The following is a 22,183-nucleotide window of genomic DNA, read 5'->3' on the forward strand; positions in this document are numbered from 1 at the left end:
GTCATAGAGCGTGCAAACAGTGATAGCAACGACTATTGGTGTAACTCAGGTGAGACAGGCTTTTATACAGCCATCCTTGAAGGTTCCCAGTGACATGCTGAGTGAATCTGGTCTAGCTCACTTCTCACAGCAAAGGAGAATTAATCTGTTACGACTCGTTAGGCATAATAGGCTCCATAGGGCACTTGGCGGTTGTAGGACATTTGTATATGGGAAGGCATGGGGATACGATAGTTACTTCGAAGCGGAGACCCTATTCAACTCAATATTCTCCATTAAGATGATACCATGCCTACTCTGCTTACACCGACTTGACTATAGCTTTAATCTTATTACGAATACAACTTAAAGCAGCATATAGTAAAATATTGTGAATATCATGAGTAGTATCGTGTTTAATAAGTAGAAGTAGTAATGTGAGATATAGTAACAATAGAATTCAATAGCACTCAATGTGGTAGTACGCAACTAGTTTTTTATTTTGTTCAATACTCATCGCTATGCTATTATATTCTTGCACTTGTGCCCTAAACCCATAACCTCGTCTTGTTTACAGTTGAGCGCTTATCCAAACTGCAGATTCTAGTTCGTCAAGCGCTCAGGCATTGATTCGGCCCTTAAATGCGTTGACAGTGCAAGAAGGGACACAATGATGACGCATGGCTTTAGTTCTTCAGCCATATCTCATTCTACTTCCTCTAATCAAGGTGACTCTTGTAAATGATTTGCCACGTGTCTTGATTGAAAGTTAATACATTTCTGACATAGTAATACGAATCGGGTATTTGTCTGCTTACCTACTCTGCTAGTATTTATTAGCAAGAGACTGTACTAGTCTAGCAGACGGGATAGTGCAAAGTTGCTAATTTAGCAGGCGGAGCAAACGTTGTTGCAGCAGCGGATTCTGATAATGCAGGCGGAGCATCCAGGGTTGTTCTGGCGTTCCAAAAGGGCCTCGTACGCCTCTCTGGAAACGAGGTTAGACTCATCACCGGGCAGGGCAGCAGCCATAGCGGTGGAAGCCAAGGCAAGGGCGAAGAAAGTAGAGAAGAACTTCATGGTGAGAATGAGTTAAGAGTCTGTTAAGAAACTTGAGATGAGATAACTAGCAATGATAACTAGCAATGATGTGATGGTTGATGGCACAATTTATTTCTCCTCTCACTGGGAAATAGGTTGTCTTTAATAGTTTGGAGTCTAGTAGGTATCTATTTGGTGGTCCTTGGTGGCGAAGAGTGAGTCTCTGCGTATATACCCTGTTAGATTTCAACCAGGGACATGCTTAGTGGCCTCCATACTGAACCGACGGTCCACTCTATAAAGACAAGAGAAAGGCATGTTGAGGATCGGCCCCTCCCGGCATGAAGGTTACCCCTCACGCTTAGCCATTATGGTCAGCTGAACCCTTGGCAGAAAGCACTGGATAGAGGCGCACTTAGTCCCGACGATAATCAGGCGATAATTTCATTGGATGGTTAATCTTATCAGATCCTGCAGTTAAGACCATCAATCCGAGGTAGCCAACCGTATCGTCTACTTCCATGGGGCAAATACCGCGCCTCCATTAAACGGTAGCCTAGAAAAAAATGAAACCTGAGTGGCAACGTAATGCTTCCCTTTAACCCGATTGAGACTTTCTGTCGTTCATCTCGGAAGAGCAGCCAGATTCAATTGGAATCATACCATGAATCTTTCTCAAAGAGGTCAACTGCCGACTTTGGTTTCATTTTACATAATGCTCTGACATGTGCTGCAGGAAGCGATGCTGGATATAACATTGCTTGCGAAATGTGATTACTGCTAGGCCGGCGATGAGAAGCCAATTCAATGCTTTAGTATGGCAGGTATTTACTGAGTCAATAACCTTGCATCACTATTGTGATGGCGGGCAACAGTTGCCAAGAGTAGATGTCGGTAAAAGGATACCCGAAAGGATTCATGCCAATGATAGAAGAGCCGAGTGAATCCTTCAGAACATATCTGCTAGCGTTGAGGGATTTTCAACATATTTGAGCCACATCTCCGAAGAGTGGACCTCTTGAATGCAAGGTTATGTGGAATACATAATTTTATACAATGGGGTTTGAAGAACCTATGTAATAGTGAACGAGGAAGTTGGTCTCTTGGCCGGAGAGGTATGGATCAATATTTTTACTGCTGGCTTCTGAGCGGCTAAGGCGGTCGCTTAACCGAAAGAGATCCGTCCTTGGTTACGGACCATCAGGTCATTGTCGCAACAGCTGGCATGGAAAAACCCCATTAAACAAGCTAGTGAATTCAGTTTTCATAGACATGGGATTTTCAGGCGTCGACGCATGCACAGCTCGATAGTAAAGGTTTGAAAACCGGTCACAAGTCCGTTGAATTAGTTCAAGTGAACCCACTAAGTTGTTCGATGCGTATAGTCTCCAATCAAGGTGGAAAGCCCTCCACCCCTGTAAATCAGTGGATAAGATACTGCTCTATGTCAACAGGGACCATTATACACAATTCCCTACAGCTATTCATGCTGCCTTCCAAGACATATTTGCTGTGGGCTCCCCCACAAGACACAACGCCACGACGGTTCTGTCCAGCTAACCTCTTTAGTGCAACGCATTGATGTCCCAAAAGTTGGTACATGCTGACATGCACGACACACCACACACATCAGTCGCATTCTGCAGGTAGTTATTGACGTCCAGAGAACACCAATCGCTAAACAACAGAATCAAACAGAGTAAGGTAAGTAAGTCGACCCTGTCTAAAATACTCCAAGGTCACTCACAGTTATGATGACCATTGGCAGCTGGCCAATTGATACATAGTTGGCGCGACACTCTGCTATCTTCCTTTTGTCTGAACGGTACGTTATGCTGTAATCTGATTGATTATATCCGATGTCAGCGCCATAATTAATTTAGACAGCAACAGATATCCCAAATCATCAGAGCGACATGACAAAAGCGACTGGTCCGTCTGTGACAATACCTAACTGACAACGGCAACATCAGCCAGATGGATCACCAAAATACATATAAACAGCTAAGGGGGGTATGTATATAGTGAAGCCCTACCTGCAATTGAAAAAAAACATACTCTAAGCTCTTAATAGACATAATCGCTAGAACTCTAGACGGAGAAAGTGTAGAGCGACGCTGATGGGGGCAAAAGTCCACAAAGGCTCAATCTCTAGACGAGCTATTGCAACTTATGGAGGGTCACAGCTTTTCGGCCTACTTCGGCATTGATGTCTTTCTATTTGCTATCAAGCTCCTACAAAAGGCTCTCTCTTATACGTACTCTAGAGAAGTCCAAAGTCTAATGACTTGTTGCCCCACGCTGGAGTGGATGCCTTACTCCGTAACACAAGTCACTAATGGATTCAGTATCAACTATATTGAAGGAAGTTTTCCGATGACATAACGATTTTTTTACTTGAACGCTAGGCAAACAAATTAAGATTTAATTGCAGCATTACTAGTTAGATATGACCGCAGAAATGCACGAACGGCCGAGACTTGTGCTTATCTTGCCCAAAGGTTGTTTCAATTGCATCAAGCTAAGGTTACCACCACTTTCTTTGCCGATACACCCTCCCTGACGGCTTCGAAGGCCGTCTGCAGACTCTCCAGACCCTTGCCAACGACGTGAGGTTCGGGGGCGCAGGTGAAGGATCCGGCTGCTAGGGCTTTGCCGAGGAAATCCGCATATACCGCACGGCCAACCTCGTTCTCACGCAAAGAACCTCCAAAGACGACGTTTGACTTGACACCATCGGGGAGGTCCGCAGGCTGCGCAGAGATGTTGGAGACGAACTTGACACCCTTGGATGAGCGAGCCAAGACTTCTCCAACAAGACCGGCGGAGCCAGGCACAATGGCCAACCCTCCGGCAGATTCCTTGTTGGCAAAAACGCCGAGAATTTGCTCAACAACATCCGGGGCGTGGTAGTCGAAAACGTTGGCTGCCCCCAACTTCTTCAGCAGGTCAAAGTTCTGAGGCGACGCTACGGTGATGACCTCATACCCAGAGGCAACAGCAAGTTGGATGGCATTGCATCCAACACTTGATGCGCCACCCCAGACGAGGACGGTCTTGCCGGTGCTGGGCCGAGCAGGAACAGTAGGAAGGTCAAGGGCCAGCTGGTCTTCTTGATACAGGGCGCATGAGGCAGTCGACAAGGCCAGCGGGAGGACAGACGCCTGCTCAAACGAGACGGTCTCTGGGATGAGGGCGGCCATGAAGTCTGATACAATGGTGAACAGCTGGAAACCCCCCTCAGAAGGCTTATTATTGGTCAAGTTGAGGGCGTGGGCTACTACGCGGTCTCCTGGCTTGAATGCGTTAACGCCGGGTCCCACCTCCACAACCTCGCCAGCAATGTCATTTCCGAAGATTTGCGGGTATGTCACCCACTGGAAGAGGTCCGGCCCTCGAGTCTGCAGGGCTGGTTCGACGAGGTTTACAGCCACAGCATAGTTCCGGATTAGGATCTCAGACGCAGCAGGTTGGGTGTAAGCTGCCTCCTTCACCTCCAGGCTGGGAGCTTTGGCAGCGACTTGCCAGGCGGCGTAGTTTTGGGAGGCCATTATCAAGGTGAGCGAGTTTCGATCTGGATACGAGGTAGTAAAGATGGTTTTGTTGAAACGATACTTCAACGTACCGGAATCGCTGCATGGCGTCGGCCGAAGATTAATGTACTTTTAAACCGGAAACAACAACGGAGATAGCGGCCTTACTGGAAGTTACCTATTTGTCCCACCACCGGCATGTTGCCGACTTACCCGGTCGTCTATGGCGCGGAATAACTTGTCGGTTGGATGTCACCAAGAAAGCTGCTGTGATGGGAAGACCAACAGCATCCTGTTGGGCTGAACCGGTACCCAGTCAATCCCCAACCAAATGACACATCTCCAAGAAGAATTGACAAATCAGTCTTCTTCGATCATGGAACGCATAGTTCATTCACTTGGGTCACCATGCAAGGCACCTGAGGATGCGATTACCAAATTTGGTCAATTGATGGACGATTCAACATTCAAAGTAAGTCTAGTGTCAACATTTCTTGTCACTTTGGTTAGACAACAAGTTCTAGATGCCCCATTTCACGTCGTGACACCAATTTATCTATTTGACTGGCAGTAGTGCTGACTCCGTGACAATATGTGCTCTAGTAAGGCAAGTCCAATCTTTCTTGTAGTCTGCCAATATGTTTGAAAATGGGTTCATTCTACATGGCATTGTGAATTGTGTGACACCCTCGCTGTTTGCCGTGTCTGATAGTTTAGTTCTCTGGTAAGAATCGAGGTTAGCACAATACATTCTCTTGATCACTTTAGTGTTCAGCGGGATAATCCTCACCAGCAGTGGTACGCTTGATCCAGTTGTAACCGCAGCGCTTGAACTTCTCAGAGGCGTTCTCGACGGCCTCCTCGACCGCGGTCGTGCAAGCCTGGCGGGCAGCAAGACCTTCCTCGCCGCGCTTGATCCAGTTGTAACCGCATCGCTTGTAGAGCGTCTCAGCCTCGGCGGTGGCCTCGTCGGCCACTTTAGTGCAGGCCTGGGGTAGGGGCTCGCGAACGGCGAGCTCGTCGCGCTTGATCCAGTTGTATCCACATCGCTTGTGCTTCTGGGAAATCTCGGCGACAGACTCTTCGAGCGCCTTAGTGCAGGCCTGGCGGGCAGCAAGGCCGTCCTCGCCGCGCTTGATCCAGTTATAGCCACATCGCTTGTAGACCTCCGCCGACTTGGCGACGTCGTCCTCAATTGCCTTGGTGCACGCCTGAGGCTCAGGAGCAGGGGCGGGGACGGCAGCGGCCGTGGCGGCGAAGAGAGCAAGAAGCTTGAAGAATTGCATTTTGGATGATGAGGACTTTTCGAGATAAAGTTGATTTTTGGTCAGGAGACAAGTGTTTGAGAGTAGTCGGTTTCTGAAGCTTGTTGTTCTGTTGGATGCTGTTTCTGTTCAAAGTCATTCCAACCGTCATTGAATCACTCCTAATATAGCCAGTCTTCTGGTAACTATGCATCCATCAACAACCCAGACCTACAGAATCGGGCGCTACCTTTCCGGCGACAAGCAACTGAATCAGCACCATGATTGTCGCCCATCGGTAGAACGGACGAGCGTGCCGCTGGACTAATCTGTCCCAAGACCTTCCATGCTTGCATAAGTGCTAACCTGCAGAAATCGCTCCACACATCGTGATGCTGGCGTCACGCTTAGAACAAATCTGTAATGAAGAGCACATCATTGGCTATTTGAACTTTACATATCTTGCTGTCTCAGCTACGTTGGGCGAGACGCCGAGATAGGGGCGGCATCGACAGCACATATCAGTTATCCTGCGTGTCGAATTTCCATGAGCATTTCACTTTCAAGACACCTTTTAGTCAGAGGGGATGCCAGGAGAACAACTAGATTTACTAGACGATGATTGTGAAGTCGAACTGGACGCTAAGGGCTCAAAACTAATTGTTAATGCTTATCCAACAATCTGGCAAAGCAGATGCCTAGAAATGTTCAATTTTCAAAAATCTCCATCTTTAACTTTCTTCGCCACTAATAGTCACCATTGAGATATGGTTTTTGCTACGAAATATCTCAAGACTAAAGAAAGCTTCGATTTTGTACATGACTACACTCGGAAGCTACACTTGATTCTACGCATCAATCAAAATGTTCTGCATGCTTCAATTCCTTGTTTTGGTGCTTTCCGTCTGCTTCTAGACCAGTAGTATTTCTCTTTACAGACCAATCAAATATGGTGTCGAAGTTGCGGCACATGTGTTCTGTGCTGTGGTGGGCGATGTATCCGTCAATCTCTGGAATCCACTCAAACGTGATGGGCGTGATATCGCCATGGCACATGATCACCTGTCTCAGGTAGTCAATGCAGTGATCTGAGTTCATTTGTTAGAATATTGCTGTTGTTTAAAGGATTTATAGAATGTTGGTACCAGTATGGTTCACTCTCTGGGGAAAATCATCGAATTCATGTGATGCTGTGACCACTGCGTTGAGATGCCAAAACTGGTCACGGAGCCATTTCTATAGAGAAAGTCAGCAATTCTCAGTGTTTTCTCTTGAAGAAAGATAATTAATCGTATTCTTACCAGGCAGTGAAACTGGTGGAACATTTCTAGTTCCACAATGTGCTTCTTGGGGTTTCCAACTGCCGAAGCGGTCCCGTTCGTGATTCTTGAGCTTTCCTGCTCTGAGATGGCAACCACGCCAGCTAACGTAATAAATCTTAGATCTCATGATATCTTTTAGGTGTTGTTAAATCGGAAATACTTACCACTTAACAGACGATCCCATGCAGCCTCGTTCTGGTGATTTGGAGGTCCTTCGTATTGGGTATTAGTGTAGTGACGGTGGTCGTGAAAGCCGGCACGCTGGAATCGAACACTCTCGTAAACTACAGGCGGATCATCGAAGATGGCTTAAATTGGTTTTCAATTAGTTTTGCAAACTTGAATCGATGATGATGCTGAGACTTACCTTCGTTTCCAAGGACGCATAAACCTGATCCCTTGGCAGTAAACACGGAGTATGCCAGCAACACGTACGTGATGAAAAACATGCACTTCGCGGACAACACACACCCCCTGTAAAGATCCGAGTTGATCGAACTTCTATCGTTTGTGATCCCCTGGTGCTCAAGCAGAGTCTCTTGGGAAGCGAGATCTGCTTCCGTAGAGACTTTCCCGTAGGGCCCGTGAGAGCCAGCCGGCCTCGGACCAATTTGACTTCTGAGAAATTCCCAGACAATCAACGCCGGGTTCAATGCTTTGTTTTCCATATCTTGTAGTTGGGTATAGCGTCGGTACAGTAATTTCTGCTTAGGTGGCTGAGGACACAACAGACGACATGAAATGAAGCCCCAAGCACGTATTCACTAAAAATGACAGGCAAATGTGAAAAGGCCCAAGCGAAAGAATGCTACGAGTAGACATTGGTATAGCGACAACAGGAACAGTATGATGCTGAAAAAAGCGTTTTCGGCAACTCCTCCACTTTCGTAGCATAGGTACCCGGTCTGGGCGTCACGCTTATTACCTGCCGCCGGCTTGCCGCCACGTCCCGCATTCAGAGTGTCGGCCATCGGCGGCCCGACCACTAAACATTGAGCGGGACCCATGCCGGCGGCAGGTAATAAGCGTCACGCGTGATCAGATATTGCATGAAGATGCTCACAGTGGCTTCTGTGTTTATTGCGAAGCTGATTTTAACAGAAATCTTCGAGAATAAGAACTTTTCAAGTGATTTACTGTTTTCCTTGCCAAGTTAAACCCCAAACATCCTTCCTTTCAACTACACTGCTCTAGAGTTTGTTTTCCTTTCGCTCACATTTTACACCATGGCGTCTTATTTTCCTTGGTCAAAAACTAAAACCGAAGAGTCCGCATACGAGTCTCTGAGGCAGGGGGATAACAGCGAATCCGAGGCGGAGATGCGCCTTGAAGCTGTGATGCTGGCAAAGAAGACTCGGTCACGAAAAAGGCTCCTCATCTCTCTTGGTGTCAACCTCTTGCTGTTCGCGTCTCTGGTTGCTCTGTACTCTGGAATATGGTCCCATCAAAGACCTAAGCGCCTGCTTCCATCTCCAGTCCCACAATGTGCGTTCATGAGCCAGCAGCTCAGCCCTATCCATAGGTATTTAAACATAGTATTTGCTGACTGTCTGCAGTTTCGCAACATGTCCGGACATTCAGGCTGGATCCCCTATTCCTCTCTCTACCGTCGGAAGAGAGCAATGCCGCTTGGGAAGCCTTGCCAGGTCGTAAGTTCATGACACCCCGTGATTAAAAACAAATTTGCTGCATCGATGCTAACTATTTTGGTTTCAGCCAACGGCCGCGGGTTCATAAACTTGGAACCTAACAATGGCTTCGATTTCCCCGACAAGATTGCGGGACTTTCGGTGTTCCATCAACTGCACTGCCTGGTAGGTTTGGCCCAAGTCAATGCACGGTGGTGTTCCCTGAATTGAGGCTAACTCTCCATCCCCACAGGGCGCATTGCGCAAGTTCATGTGGGAGGTTATCTACGAAAAGGTGGACGCCAAGGCATTGCTGCAAAAGTGGCCGGAGAATGTGACATCGCCAACTTACGACCAGGCCATCCATGGTCTTTGGCACATTGCCCACTGCTTCGATTACCTGAGGCAAGCCGTGCAGTGCTCTGGGGACACATCACTCGAGTTCGTCTCTGAGAATACCGGACGTGCCGTGGTAGATGGATTGGACTATCCGCACGAGTGTAAGAACTGGGATGAGATCTGGGACTATGCATCCGAGTTCGCCTGAGATGAAAGATTCTGACATTAGATTCGGAGAATTCCAAATTAACATCAACCATGGTATTTCTTAAGCGTAGAACTCAGAGACCAGTCAAAGAGCACAAGATCACCGTTGACGTAGATTATTAGATGCTTTTAGTTCCCAAAGAAGAAAGGACAAGGTTGTACTTTGTGTGGATTTAGAAGTGATTAATCCAAAGTAATGTAAGATGTACGGTTAGTTGTGTTCCAATGCACCTTACATCCACGTTCTCAACTCCTTTTGTACCCGTCTTTTGGTCCGTGGCTTGATTTGCAAATGTTCCATCGAGCGCCTTTAGGCTTTTAGTACATCCGTTCTTCCTTTTTCTTTCTTCTCTCTTATGCAGTCGTATCTACTTCGGTTGGTCAATGAAAGCGTGGACTGGTCTCCGAGTAGCTCAGTCTCTTTAAATCGATGGGCGGTTCCGTATCTAAGCGGCACTTGATGGGATAGTAACTCTCTTCCGGGCTGCGCTCGAAAGACTTTGGTTGTAATGATTATATTGTCCCACTTGCATGAGACCTCTGCTCATCGTATTCTTCAAGGAGTCTATAATGTCTACACAAGCAAGTATTTCCAGCCCACCTCCTGCGTCAGGCTTACCCAGTCACAGCTTTTGCCATTTTGTCGTCGATTGCGACACTCCTCTGCAATCATGACGGCCTTATCGCAAGTCTCAAAACGCTTTGGCCGTGTACCCCGATTGGTTGAAATAAAATGCTTAAAAAAGTTGAAGTCCTGATCCTCCCCAAAACAAGCCGCTACACATAGAGGAAACGACGCATTACCCAGCAGCCCTGCAGATGTAAGTTCTTTGAGGTCCTTGACAAGCCGTGGGGTCTCTCGCCGGATATCCTCCAAAAGAGGATTTGGCCCCGAGATGATGACGTGAAGATAGATAACCGCGGCCCGAGCATAGGCCATGGTGATTGTTTTTATGTCTTGCTCCAGGGGTCCAGCCGAGGATGATGATGCGTCGCTATCGATCGCCCTTGGCTGTGGCTCTTTGGGAGAGAGCATATCATCATCTTCATCATCTTCATCGTTATCGGTTGCAGCAATGTGCTTTCCCAGAAACTCTATGATTGTTGCTCCCCGTTCGGCAAGCTTGATGATGCTCAACCGGCGGGCATCTTCCTCCTCGGCTTTCCACTTCCGAAGAAGGTGGATCTCATACAGAGACTTTGCAACCCAATTCTCGCACCCCGAGGTTTCTTTCAGATCAAATGCATTGGAATCTAGTAGGAAAGGGTGATTTGTACCGAGGGATGGCCCGCATCCGGTGGAAACAAGCCCGATGATGTCAAACCAGGCCAATTGGCCGAGCAAAGCCTTTGCTGCGGCCGTCTGAACCCGAAGGACTACTGTACTCTCTGCCGTGGTGTTCAGATCGTTGCTGCTATTGTTTGCTGAACAGACGACGAGGTTGATGAGTGCATGCATGTACGGTGCTACTTGCTCTAAACAACTAGTCCACTGCGAAGTTCCACCAAGATGAACCTAATCCGTTGTCAGCTATATTGTCTTGCCACGAGTGTGAAAACGACGGGGCGTGCAAACCTCTAGAAATATTGTCTGCAATACACAGGCGCATGTTGTGATAATATGAGACGCCTTGAGTTCCTCATCAAGCATGGATAAGGATGAGGTTGCAGACGGAAGGGATCTGAGTACAGCCATCGCTCGCAAAACCTGGTTTTCGTTCCACTTCTCCTGGGCTGAGTCTGGGTTCTCGCTCGCGCTGTCAGGCGCTCTGCTCAGCAGCAATGTAACCCCGAGGACGTGCTTTGAACTGAAGAGTAAGAATTCGAGCCACTGCCGGCAGCTGACGTCGGAGGAACGACGAAAGGGAAATTGGGCAGAGAGTGTCTCGTCCAGGTAACTTGACAGGGAGATTGCGTCTCTCAGAGGAATCTCCCCGGACGTCGTGCTTGAGCCGCTGTTGTTTGTCCCAGATGACCTGCCAGAGTAGCAAGACGGGGCGTCCGAAGACCCGGACTGGCCGACCCTGTGGAGGACTTCTGGTAAAGACGCGGGTGTCTCCATGGGAAGAAAGGAGCCCATTTGCATGCACGCCTCGTAGTCGAAGGCAGAGTCAGAACTGTCCCATCCGTGGCCCAAGTGAAGCAAAGGATCTACAGGAAGAGAGTACCGGTCCATCTCGCTGCCGTCAGGCGACAAGACCTCTGATGGAGATATTTCCCGTCCAACGACACTCATCCGTTCGATCATCGTGTCAGTTGTCGTCTGGTGGTGCATTGCCATGCTGGAGAGGCTGAAGTCATCATCAAATTCGTCATTCATGACGGTTTGCAGTCCATTGGGAAGGTATTTCGACAAGCAAAGTGCCGTCTCGAGCTGGGCAGCGTCTCTGTTGCTGTTGTCGGCCCCGGCCCCGGTCCCGGAGCTTGCCTCAGCGCTAGTTGCAGACGTTGTGCTGAACAAGCGGGGCCGCTTCCTTTTGATGCCATTGCGAGCTATCTCTAGTTTGATGCTTTGCGCCTTTTCCTTCTCGAGGGGTCCTCGATCCATCCAGGAGGGTCGCACCCCGTACCCGTGGCATGTTATGCCCAGGCTGGTGCATGTCTGGCACACCGGAGGGGTCTCATCGCACTTCTTTCTTCTCAGACGACAGGTCCAACAGCCGTCAGTGCTCCTTGTGCCAGCAGGCTCTATCGGGACATTAGCCAAGAAACCTCTTGGGGGGCTTAAGCTTGGATTTCAGACGTACTGGTGGCCATCTTGGCAGATCTCATTTTCGATATTGAAAAAACCCCCCAGCAAGATGCCCAATGAACCGATCCGTGTTAACGGGTGTGGCTAAGGTCGAATAAAACCGCCCATGAGCCCAAACCCGTTCAATGAGATGAGATAGTTGAAGGCGGTTCATTGATGGGCTAGAAATCGCCAAGGCAGTTGAATATAACCAAGTCTCTGCAGACAGCTACTTGGGCCTGCGACACAGAAGCGGGTTCTCTTTGTTATCACAAGGCGTGCAGTTCTTTTGCTAATCTTTTTTATTTGCATTATTTGGATAGGGTGAATCTCCAATCACCGACTAAGCAGGCACCGGGTAGGTTACATTGAGGGGCAAAGGATGCAGTTTGGCGGAACTCCCTCGACAAGCTTGTATGCAGATGACTAAACCAATATGCCATGTTCAGTAAACGGCAATTGGTATACAAAAAGTTTCAGTTTTCAGCCCGGGGATTAATTTCTGGCGCCTCTGCTTGACCTCGAACAGCATTCGCGTGGCCGATCGTTCGTACACCCCCCAGAGACAGGGGATGAAAGCCTTTCTTGCTGAGTCTTCCAAATCATCAATGAGCTTTCTTAGCCGCTCGTAGTTTGCCCCAATCACATACGGTTTCAACAGGAGGCGACCAATCTAGTGAGAAACCCGGCAACTAATTCCGGGACTTTATGTTGAATCTATAATCTACTAATAGGCCCTTTTTTGGCTGAGGTGAGTTGAGACAGACATGCAGTGGTCGCCGACTATTCTCCACAGCCACACCCAAGACTGCACGGCCCGACGCGGGGCCCACGGTAAGGATCATCTTGGAGCTATATTGCTATGTTGGTGAGGAGTGATATGGAGTATCCAGACATTACCTTCCTTCTCGGTACTCGTCTTACCTTTTACCTTACTGATGGCGACAGGGATCGACGCATGCATGTAGGGTGCAGTGATACTTAGCCGCCCTTTAGTTGGCGTGGCGTAGTGGCACACCCCACACAACGGCGACACGAGGGATCTGCCGCCGTGACGTTTGTGCGGTCGACACGCCGGCGACGATAGGATCTGGTTATGTCAGATATGGCGACGCGAATAGCTCGCTGGATGCCGGAGAGACAAAATGTCTTGCCCCCATCGAACAGCAAACAAAGTCGTGGTGGAACTGTTCCGAGATCCTTTTTCGCGAAAGAGAAACACCACCACCACCACCACACCATCACCACATTCGCCAGGTATGGACAGCAAAGACGAGATTGAACAGATGCCGCTTGTTGCGGGTGGCGGCGATTGCGGTGCCCAGGCAAGGGGCAACAGATTCGGGATTCGGGAACACGGACAACGCTGGCAACTTTTGTTCTGGCTGTTGGCGTTAGAGCTCGCCAACCTCTTCCTCTTTTTAGGGGTGCCTCCGCTCATAAACACGGCCAAAAGACCGGGGTCGCACCCCCTGGATGACTGTAGGCCGCCTGTTGCAGACAACCCTTTGGCCAATGGTTTACTTGGTTCTAACCCTTTCTCTCTCTCACAGACTTCGAGCTCAACGACTTCAATAAAACTTGGGTGTTCATCAATGACGAGACATATGATCCGGCGATTATTTCCCAGAAGGAAATATGGGATAAAATCTACTTGGGTATGACCACATAATAACCGTCCTTGTGGAGCCAAAGTAAGCTTACCGGCGCAGAATATGGCATCGTGTCGATTAGCACCGAGTGGGCCGAGGCGCACGGCTTTCGCCCCTCGGCACCCACTCCGGGGATGACGGGCAAATCTGTTTATCAGGTGGAAGCCTTCCACAATCTGCACTGCTTGGTGAGCATTGTAACCCTACCCCGCGAGGACGTGCAAGAGCCGTGGTCGTGGTCGGAGCTAGGCTTCCTAACTAACAATCGTCTGTCGACAGACACGTCTCCGAGAGCTGTTCATGTCTAACAGCACGAGCTCGGCGGATATGCACTCACTGCACTGCTTCAACAGACTGCGCCAGTCGCTGATGTGCAACGCTGATCTCCTGCTCGGAGTGACAGAGAACTACGAGGACTACGGCATCCTCGACACGCACACCTGCAAAGACTTTGACGCGCTGGCCGGCTGGGCGGAAAGAAACAAGTGGAAAGGCTTTCTTGAATTCTCGCTTGAGAGAGCCAAGCATCAAGGCCACGAGCAAGAACATAACCATGCGGGGAAGACGGCAAGGCGAGACGGACTGGGATGGGAAGCATAAGGTAAACAGGGAATTGATCGGCAGGATCACGACGGGGTTCCGACGTTGACCATTGAATTAGCGGGCTTTTGATTGCTCGAAAGACAAGAGAAAATAGTTAGACGCCTTATGTCAGATAAGACTGTGGCCAACACACAAACTTGAATGTGACGTGGAATTACATCCAACTGTGTACAGGCAAATGACGGATGACCAATCATGGGATTTTGCAAGATAAGCAATTAATGTCGAACCCAGAATGCCAAACCCCGATCAATATCCATCATAATAGTAATTCCAGGGGAAAGTGAACCAACGGCAGCGAATAGCCTATGTTCATTCAGTCTCTCCGGATCGGAGTTGCGCCTGTAGCCTCCCCAGTTTCGTCAATGATTCACAAGCTCCCCCACGTAACAAGCATCAACCTCCGCCCAGGCGGCAGCAGGGGTTGCGCAACCCCGTTCTAAGGACCTACCGAAGCGGGTAAGGAGCTGCTGCAGGGTGATCCAGGGCTGCCAGGCAAACCAGCCATCCCTGCTTACTACGGATGCCCATATCCGTTGGTGACCCCCCCTGAGAGTTCGCTCTTATCGTTGCTGATGGCGCAAGCAGCGAATGCTTGTTCTCAGACTATGTAACCTATCTTTACTAAACCACCTTGTCGCACATCAGGCGGCACGCGACGTTGCTGTCACCCTTGGGCTCCGCTGTGTGCGCTGATCTTTGGAGCGTGGAGCAGACAGGCACACACTCTACACGCGTCACGGCTCAGAACCTCGTCGCAAAACCCCCTCGAGATATTTTCAAGACGTCAGACCACTCACATACGTCTAGGTTTTTTTTTTCTTCTGTTTTACTGTGTGGTTCTGGTCCCCATGAGTGACATTGATCCTACGAATTAGCATCATCATGTCCTGCCCGGCCTTCAGCGACCGGGCATTTGGACCACGAGTCCACACAAACTGTCGGTCTTTCGACTTCACCCTGCAGTTTGAGGATGTTCTCTTCGCCTGCTTGCCGGCGGCATTGTTTATCCTGCTCGCCCCGCCGAGAATCACCCAGCTGCTTCGACAGCCTACTGCTTTCTCGACTCGATCGAGGCTCTTGGCCAGCAAATTGGTATGTTCGGCCACCTCATCAAGACGGCACAAAAGCCGAACGTGCGTGTGCTCTAGCTAACGCGCGCCCACTTTCAAGGTGGCTTTGACGGCCCTGCTTGCCCTACAATTGGCTTTCCTAGCTCTGCGTACCAAAACCCCTTCATTCCAGAGTCCTGCATCGGTCGCCGCCGATGTCTTGGCCTTTGTCGCTACGCTTACAGCTCTGCTGCTGTCTGTCCTGAACCATCAGAGGTCACCTCGGCCCTCGACCATACTCAGCCTGTATTTCTCGGCATCCATCATACTTGGCATTGCCCGCGTGCGAACAGCATGGCTTCTCCCTTCTGGCGGCCCTTTGCCGGCCATCGCAACAGTCGTGTTAGTTCTCACATTAATGGTGCTTATGCTAGAGTCAATCGAGGCGAAGAAAATCCTTGCCGCATCTGATGACGCCCCAGACGTTAAAAACACAATCCCCGAGCAGAGCAGTGGCTTCTGGGCGAGGACTTGCTTTTGGTGGTTGGCAAAGACCTTCTATTTGGGGTACTCCAAAGTGATATCTTTGAGCGACTTGCCCAGGATCGATCCGAGCATGGAGAGTCGCCTTCTCCATAGGGACCTTGCTGTCGCCTGGGACAAATGTACGTCTTTTACTTTCTAGTATTTCCCACTAATTATCACTTCTTACATGACTAGACGTACCATTGCTGACCATCGGGCACTGATCAGACGACCACCAAAGTCGCCATAGTCTTCTCAAAGCTTGCTTTTGGGGCTACCTTTTGCCTTTCTTAGCTCCCGTTATTCCCCGGCTCTGCTTGACCGTCTTCACATTCGCGCAGCCATTTCTCATAAACGCGACTGTGGCCTATGTTAGTAAAGAGAACCCGGACGTGAGCTACGGTAGAGGCCTCATCGGCGCCTGGGCACTAGTGTATCTGGGTATCGCGGTCAGCAACTCGGTCTACCAGTACCACAATGTCCGTTTTACAACTAGGCTTCGAGGGGGATTGATCGCGCTCATCTACCAGAATGCGGTCTATACGAGAGACGTTGACACTGGAGATATCACGGCGGTAGCCCTGATGGGTACGGATGTCGAACGCATCTTTGGCTCCATGTCCGTGTTCCATCTGTTGTGGGGTTCGCTGCTTGACATTGCTATTGCAAGCTGGCTCCTTGGGCTGCAGTTATCTATCGCCTGCCTGGCACCGATAGTCCTTGTACTGAGTAAGTGACGCGCTTAGAAATCCCGTTGGAAAGCTCTCGTGGTAAGTTCACTGACTAGAGACTTTCTATTCAGTTTTTATCGCTGCAATGTCCAAGGTTTCGGTAGCCAGCAAAACAGCGCAAATGCGATGGATCGAGAAGATCCAAGAACGCCTCCGCATCACGACGACTGTGCTCGGCGAGATGAAGGCTGTAAAGATGCTTGGACTCACAGATGTCATGTCGAATACAATTCAGGGGCTTCGCAATGATGAGATCAACACCTCCAAGTCTTTCCGGAAGCTAATTGTGGCTACTCTGATACTCTGTGAGTTGTCTGTCTCTGTCATTTTCTCTTGGCATGTCTAGTTTCTGATAAGGCCGTCCATTTCCAGCACTTACGCCGATCAATCTCGCCCCCATTGTCACCTTCGCAGTATATGTCATAATCTCAGTATACTGGAAACACAAGACGCTATTGCCTGCTCAAGCGTTCACCTCCATCGCATTGATTGGGCTTTTGACCACTCCCGTTGTCGCATTCCTACAACTGCTGCCGATGGTTGTCCAATCGCTCGCATGCTTCGACCGCATCCAAGACTTTTGCAACTACGGTCACCAACCTGCGACTCTTGATGGACGAAGTAGCACCTCCAGCGCGCCGTCAGGAACTGATATCAGCCTTGTTCCGTTGACGACGACCGAGGACGACAGAAAGCCAGCAAATGCCCCGCCGCTACCCGTTGTCTCGTTCAGAGGGAACAGCTTTGGCTGGAAAAAGGACCAGACTGTCCTCCACGACATGACCGTTGATATTGCTCGTAACGCGATGACGGTCATTATCGGTCCTGTGGGAAGCGGCAAGTCATCTTTCCTCAGCGCTATACTGGGGGACATGATATCCATCTCTTCTGCTGCTACGTCAGGCAATAAAACTTGTCTAGAAAAAGAGCAAGTAGCGTATTGTTCACAGACCCCGTGGCTGGAGAACGGGACGATTAGGCAAAACATACTCGGTGTTACACTTTACGAGCAGAAATGGTATGATACCGTCGTCTCAGCCTGCGGACTCGAAGCGGATTTGCAAGCGCTACAAAAGGGCGACTACACGCTTGTTGGTAGCAAAGGTGTAAATCTCAGTGGCGGCCAAAAGCAGCGCATCGTAAGTGCTTGCCCAATACAAATCGAGCGCCATGGTAGGCCTTCATGCTAACATTCCACTTACTTTTTTTCTCCCAAAGGCTCTTGCCCGCGCCGTCTACTCCAGGAAGAAGGTCGTTGTCCTCGATGATGTTTTTAGCGGCATGGATGCCCACACGGCTGACCACGTCTCAATGCGTCTGCTTGGCACCGATGGTCTTTTGCGTAAACAGCACGCAGCGGTTATCATCGCAACACATAGCCGTGAGTTTCGACTTCCCCTCCCCCCATGGCATCATGATTTGCTAATAACTGTAGACAAAATTATGGCCATCGCCGACATCATTATTTCCCTTAGTGAAGGCAGAATACAAGAAGTTGGAAGCCCTACATCCCTCATGCAAGGTCAAGGTTATACCAGTAGATTTGGGCTCAAGCTATCTCCTCACGGTGTGGTTGAGGAGATACAGGACCCTCATGATTCTGCAACTTCCATGGAAAAGCCGATCACGTCAGCCGACGAGGACAATAATCAAAACCAGAAGCTTCACACAGATATCCGACGCAAGAACGGGGAGAAGGCAGTGTACGAGTACTACTTGAAGAATGCCGGCTGGAAGGCGGTAATCCTGTACACTGTCTCCGTCATCATGTGGACCTTTTTCTCCGAGTTCTCCAGTAAGTTCGAATCTTGGAATTATAATGCTACGAGAAATATTCGCTGACAGATGTGTGTGTGACAACTAGCCGTCTGGGTCAAGTGGTGGTCTGAAGCCAATGCCAGCGAGCCCAACAAGAGCGTGGGATACTACATGGGTGTCTACGCTGCCTTTGGCGTCCTTGGCACTGTGGCAGCTTCTTTGGCTGCCTGGTTTGCATTTCTGGACATAATCACTAACACGGCTCTCAACTTGCACTCCGACCTTCTCAAAACAACTCTAGCGTGAGTCTACTACTACATACGTGCAGTTTGGGCAAGACTAACTGTTACACCACTCGCGGGCAGGGCATCATTCCGTTTCTTAACCAGAACAGACAATGGCGAAATTCTTAATAGGTAGGTTAATGATTTGTTGTTTTAGGATTAAAATGAACTCAGAGACTAAACCAGTTACAGATTCAGCGAGGACATGCAGCTTATAGACATGGATCTACCGTCCAACTTGGTCAATTACACTTCTAGTAAGTTTTACCGTCTACAACATCAACATGCCACGGTGACTCACAACGGAGAAAACAGCGGCTGTATCTGCGGTGATCAAACTCGTGATTCTCGCCGTCTTCTCTCAATATCTCGGAATCACCCTTCCTTTCCTCGGGACCGTGGTCTATTTCCTGCAACGCTTCTACCTCCAGACGTCTCGCCAGGTTCGTCTTCTCGGAATCGAAGCAAAGGCTCCCCTCTACACCCACTTCTCCGAGTCCGTGGCCGGCGGCGCGACCATCCGTGCCTTTGGCTGGCAAGCGCAGCACCAGGATCGTAACTATGGCCATATCGACTTGTCCCAGAGGCCAAACTATGTTCAGAGCTGCATCCAGGCGTGGCTCACGTTTTCTCTCAATGTCGTCGTGGCTGCGCTCGCTGTTATTCTCGTGTGTGTAGTTGTCACCTGGCACGACAAATTCAGTGCCGGAAGCGTCGGTGTCAGTCTTGTCATGGTTATCGGCTTTAGTGAGGTGCTGGCACGTATGATTCAAAGCTGGACCAAGCTTGAGTCCAGCATCGGGGCCGTCGCAAGAGTGAGAAGGTTTGTGGCGGAGACCGAAACGGAGCAAACTACCGGCAAGGGGCATCTACCTGCGAACTGGCCGCATGCCGGTGCTGTCAACTTCTTCGACATTGTCGCGTCTTATGGGTGAATATACACTTGTTTTCCCCAAATATCCTTAATTCTCATGACTGACATTTATTCTAGTACCGACACCGAACCCGTTCTCAAGGGAGTCTCGTTGTCAGTAGAGGCTGGTAAACACGTTGCTATTTGCGGTCGCTCAGGCAGCGGCAAGACGTCGCTCATTCTCACTCTACTACAGATGACAGATGTCAAGCAAGGTAAAATTGAGATTGACGGTGTTGACATATCGACTTTGATACCAACCGAGCTTCGGTCTTGCGTCAATGTCGTTTCCCAAGATCCCTTCCTCATGCCAGGGACCATTCGATTCAACATTGACCCGTTGGGCCTTGTCTCCGATGACGCAAAGATTACCCAGGCCCTTGAAAGAGTCGGCCTATCGAGGCTTGTTCAAGAGCAAGGCGGCTTGGACACAGAGATGGACGACAAAGCTTGGTCGGCCGGTCAGAAGCAGCTTCTCTGCATGGCCAGGGCCATTCTTCGGCAATGTAAGCTTTTGATTCTGGACGAGGCGATGAGCAGGTAAGCATCAGAAGTTTGTTTTTGCGTATAGAGGTTTTGCTGACGTTGACATTATCAGTGTGGATTTTGAGACCGAGGTGGCCCTGCAGGATGTCGTTGACAATGAATTCCGTGACTGCACCGTGTTGGCTGTGATGCACAGGCTCAAGCACGTCTCGCAGTACGACATAGTGGCGCTGTTTGGTGACGGCGAACTATTAGAGGCTGGAGAACCATCTGCGCTGATTGCAGCAGACACCCGGTTTGCTGAGCTATACAGGATGAATTCAAACTGACCGCGCCATTCAATTCGCAGTCAGATAGACATTAGGTAGATATTCAAATTCTTATTACAGCAATTTTGACCAGCACTACTTCAAAAAAGACACACTATCCATGTACTCAGCTTTCTCACCTGTGAATCACGAGTTCTAGACTATCTGCTTGCTCATACAGTTATTTGTTTATCCCACAATGATGAGCTAAATTCCCATCTACAGCAAGTTTCCATTGTTTATCTACCATACCATCCCATCATAACTAACAACTCGTTTGAACTTCTCAAATGCCACAATCGGGATACTTCACAGCGATTCGGGTGTTTATGATATCGGGCGCAATATTCCTCCCCGCCAACAGCATGTGCTCGCAGTGCTTCGTGTGCTCGTACGCTCCTATGTAGCCGTCAATTGCCTTATCCCCATGTCCATCTCCATGTAAGATGGCCCGATGCATCTTCTTCCACATCGCCGTGCAGTGCCGCACATGGTACTCCCAGTTGACGTAAAGTCCAGTGTACTCGCCCGTCATGATTTGCTCGTGGGTCAAGGGCTGGGTGCGGTGAGGGTCCAGGAACCATTCCAGGTGGTTCTGTAAGTCGAAGTCGCGCGACAGGTCTGAATCGTAACATTGCGTTGGGAGCCAGCAAAAGGAGATGACATCGAAATGGCATCCTTTCTCCCTAGCTTCTTGGGGGGTGCTGCCGCAGGGCTTGATCAAAACTTTCGGACCCACGTCGTGGTGTGTACCGCTCATTGTCGTTCTGCGAAGCACTTGTCCGACGATTGTGGTCAAAGCGATAAATGCAATGAAAATCAAAGCTAGCAGCGGCAACGAGAACACGAACAGGCGCGGCGATGAAGGTTTCTTGTGACTCGAAGGGGGGAGTTGCTTATTTTCGTCCATGAGGGGTTCGAGTTGTTCATCGTTATCATCGTTTGATGAAGATTGATCCAAAGCCTTCACAGACGACAATCGTCTAAAAACAAATTTTGATGAAATAACATCCCAGTATTTTTTCATGATGGTAACAAATGGCTGGTGGCAAGTAAGGTAGATTCAATTCGGCAATCAGCATGTGCTTGACGGAACGTGAGGGGCTTGACGGAAGGAAGCATAGGCTCAATAAACGAGTCTAATAGGAAGAGACAATACACCAGCTGGCCGGCCACCAAAAACCGCACCATATCGTTGTTGGCGTCAAATTGTCAGCTTTTGCCGCCGCTGTATGTATGTAATGGCGTGCCGCCGATGAAGCCGGTACTTGTCACCGGCGGCACGCCCTTACCGCTTGACAATATCGCTGCTGAGTGCGCTATGTGGGTACGTTTTCTGTAGCAGATTTCGCTCGCTGATCAACCCTCCTCCCAGTGGCTTGGTGTGATCGAAGCGACTGAGTTACCTACTCCTAAATCCCACTCGGGCCAACCTAATCTCATTCTGTCAACTGCATATTGAGTACTAAGCGTTTTTGTGATTATCTTGTATAGAGTGCATGAGAAGACACACCGGAGATTTTGTCAATCAGGAGCTTGAGCTATTGTAAATTGGTACAGCGTCAAGTGTGCCTCATCAGAATGTGGATTCTGGCGATCAACACGTCAGCGCCGCATGAAGGTCTTCAAGCAAGGAATACTTCCTGCTCTGTTGATTCAAATTCCATAGAAATATGAATGAGTGTGGCTGTTTGGAACGTGTATCTCAGCCAGTATGCATTTTATTTAAGTGCTACTTAGGTTGTCCTTGGGACCAACCGACTATTTAGTGACTGCGCTATGCTATCATAAGTATATGAGTTCAATTACTATCCAACGCTGTCTTGTTTAAAATAACTCTTTCCTTC

At 49.3% G+C, this 22,183-nt stretch overlaps 8 protein-coding genes across 8 annotated transcripts; 3 read left to right on the forward strand and 5 right to left on the reverse strand.

The window, feature by feature from the left end:
- Positions 1–3,536: 3,536 nt before the first annotated feature.
- CTRU02_213872 (zinc-binding dehydrogenase family superfamily) lies at positions 3,537–4,571 on the reverse strand (the record flags this gene model as incomplete). The annotated part of the gene is made up of 1 exon (XM_036731130.2): positions 3,537–4,571. The coding sequence occupies one exon, from the start codon at positions 4,569–4,571 to the stop codon at positions 3,537–3,539; it is 1,035 nt and encodes a 344-aa protein (XP_036577215.2).
- Positions 4,572–5,266: 695 nt separating this feature from the next.
- CTRU02_213873 (uncharacterized protein) lies at positions 5,267–5,839 on the reverse strand (the record flags this gene model as incomplete). The annotated part of the gene is made up of 2 exons (XM_070206143.1): positions 5,267–5,274; positions 5,344–5,839. 2 exons carry the CDS (start codon positions 5,837–5,839, stop codon positions 5,267–5,269), a joined length of 504 nt encoding a protein of 167 aa, XP_070060175.1.
- An 813-nt stretch (positions 5,840–6,652) lies between these two features.
- On the reverse strand, positions 6,653–7,787 carry CTRU02_213874 (uncharacterized protein; the record flags this gene model as incomplete). The annotated part of the gene is made up of 5 exons (XM_036731131.1): positions 6,653–6,885; positions 6,943–7,033; positions 7,099–7,220; positions 7,284–7,427; positions 7,487–7,787. The coding sequence occupies 5 exons, from the start codon at positions 7,785–7,787 to the stop codon at positions 6,653–6,655; spliced, it is 891 nt and encodes a 296-aa protein (XP_036577216.1).
- Positions 7,788–8,345: 558 nt separating this feature from the next.
- CTRU02_213875 (uncharacterized protein) lies at positions 8,346–9,294 on the forward strand (the record flags this gene model as incomplete). The annotated part of the gene is made up of 4 exons (XM_036731132.1): positions 8,346–8,604; positions 8,676–8,768; positions 8,836–8,933; positions 9,001–9,294. 4 exons carry the CDS (start codon positions 8,346–8,348, stop codon positions 9,292–9,294), a joined length of 744 nt encoding a protein of 247 aa, XP_036577217.1.
- Positions 9,295–9,867: 573 nt separating this feature from the next.
- Positions 9,868–12,050, reverse strand: CTRU02_213876 (C6 transcription factor; the record flags this gene model as incomplete). The annotated part of the gene is made up of 3 exons (XM_036731133.1): positions 9,868–10,809; positions 10,870–11,981; positions 12,041–12,050. 3 exons carry the CDS (start codon positions 12,048–12,050, stop codon positions 9,868–9,870), a joined length of 2,064 nt encoding a protein of 687 aa, XP_036577218.1.
- A 1,233-nt stretch (positions 12,051–13,283) lies between these two features.
- CTRU02_213877 (uncharacterized protein) lies at positions 13,284–14,276 on the forward strand (the record flags this gene model as incomplete). Its single annotated transcript, XM_036731134.1, has 4 exons — positions 13,284–13,506; positions 13,578–13,682; positions 13,737–13,864; positions 13,956–14,276. 4 exons carry the CDS (start codon positions 13,284–13,286, stop codon positions 14,274–14,276), a joined length of 777 nt encoding a protein of 258 aa, XP_036577219.1.
- Positions 14,277–15,164: 888 nt separating this feature from the next.
- Positions 15,165–20,357, forward strand: CTRU02_213878 (ABC transporter; the record flags this gene model as incomplete). The annotated part of the gene is made up of 13 exons (XM_036731135.1): positions 15,165–15,374; positions 15,453–15,996; positions 16,085–16,585; positions 16,659–16,892; positions 16,960–17,726; positions 17,806–17,968; positions 18,023–18,382; positions 18,452–18,647; positions 18,711–18,761; positions 18,822–18,886; positions 18,945–19,560; positions 19,621–20,082; positions 20,141–20,357. 13 exons carry the CDS (start codon positions 15,165–15,167, stop codon positions 20,355–20,357), a joined length of 4,386 nt encoding a protein of 1,461 aa, XP_036577220.1.
- Positions 20,358–20,622: 265 nt separating this feature from the next.
- Positions 20,623–21,363, reverse strand: CTRU02_213879 (uncharacterized protein; the record flags this gene model as incomplete). Its single annotated transcript, XM_036731136.1, has 1 exon — positions 20,623–21,363. The coding sequence occupies one exon, from the start codon at positions 21,361–21,363 to the stop codon at positions 20,623–20,625; it is 741 nt and encodes a 246-aa protein (XP_036577221.1).
- Positions 21,364–22,183: the final 820 nt, after the last annotated feature.

This window comes from Colletotrichum truncatum, assembly GCF_014235925.2.
Source record: "Colletotrichum truncatum strain CMES1059 chromosome Unknown Contig_0010, whole genome shotgun sequence".
NCBI lineage: Eukaryota > Fungi > Ascomycota > Sordariomycetes > Glomerellales > Glomerellaceae > Colletotrichum > Colletotrichum truncatum.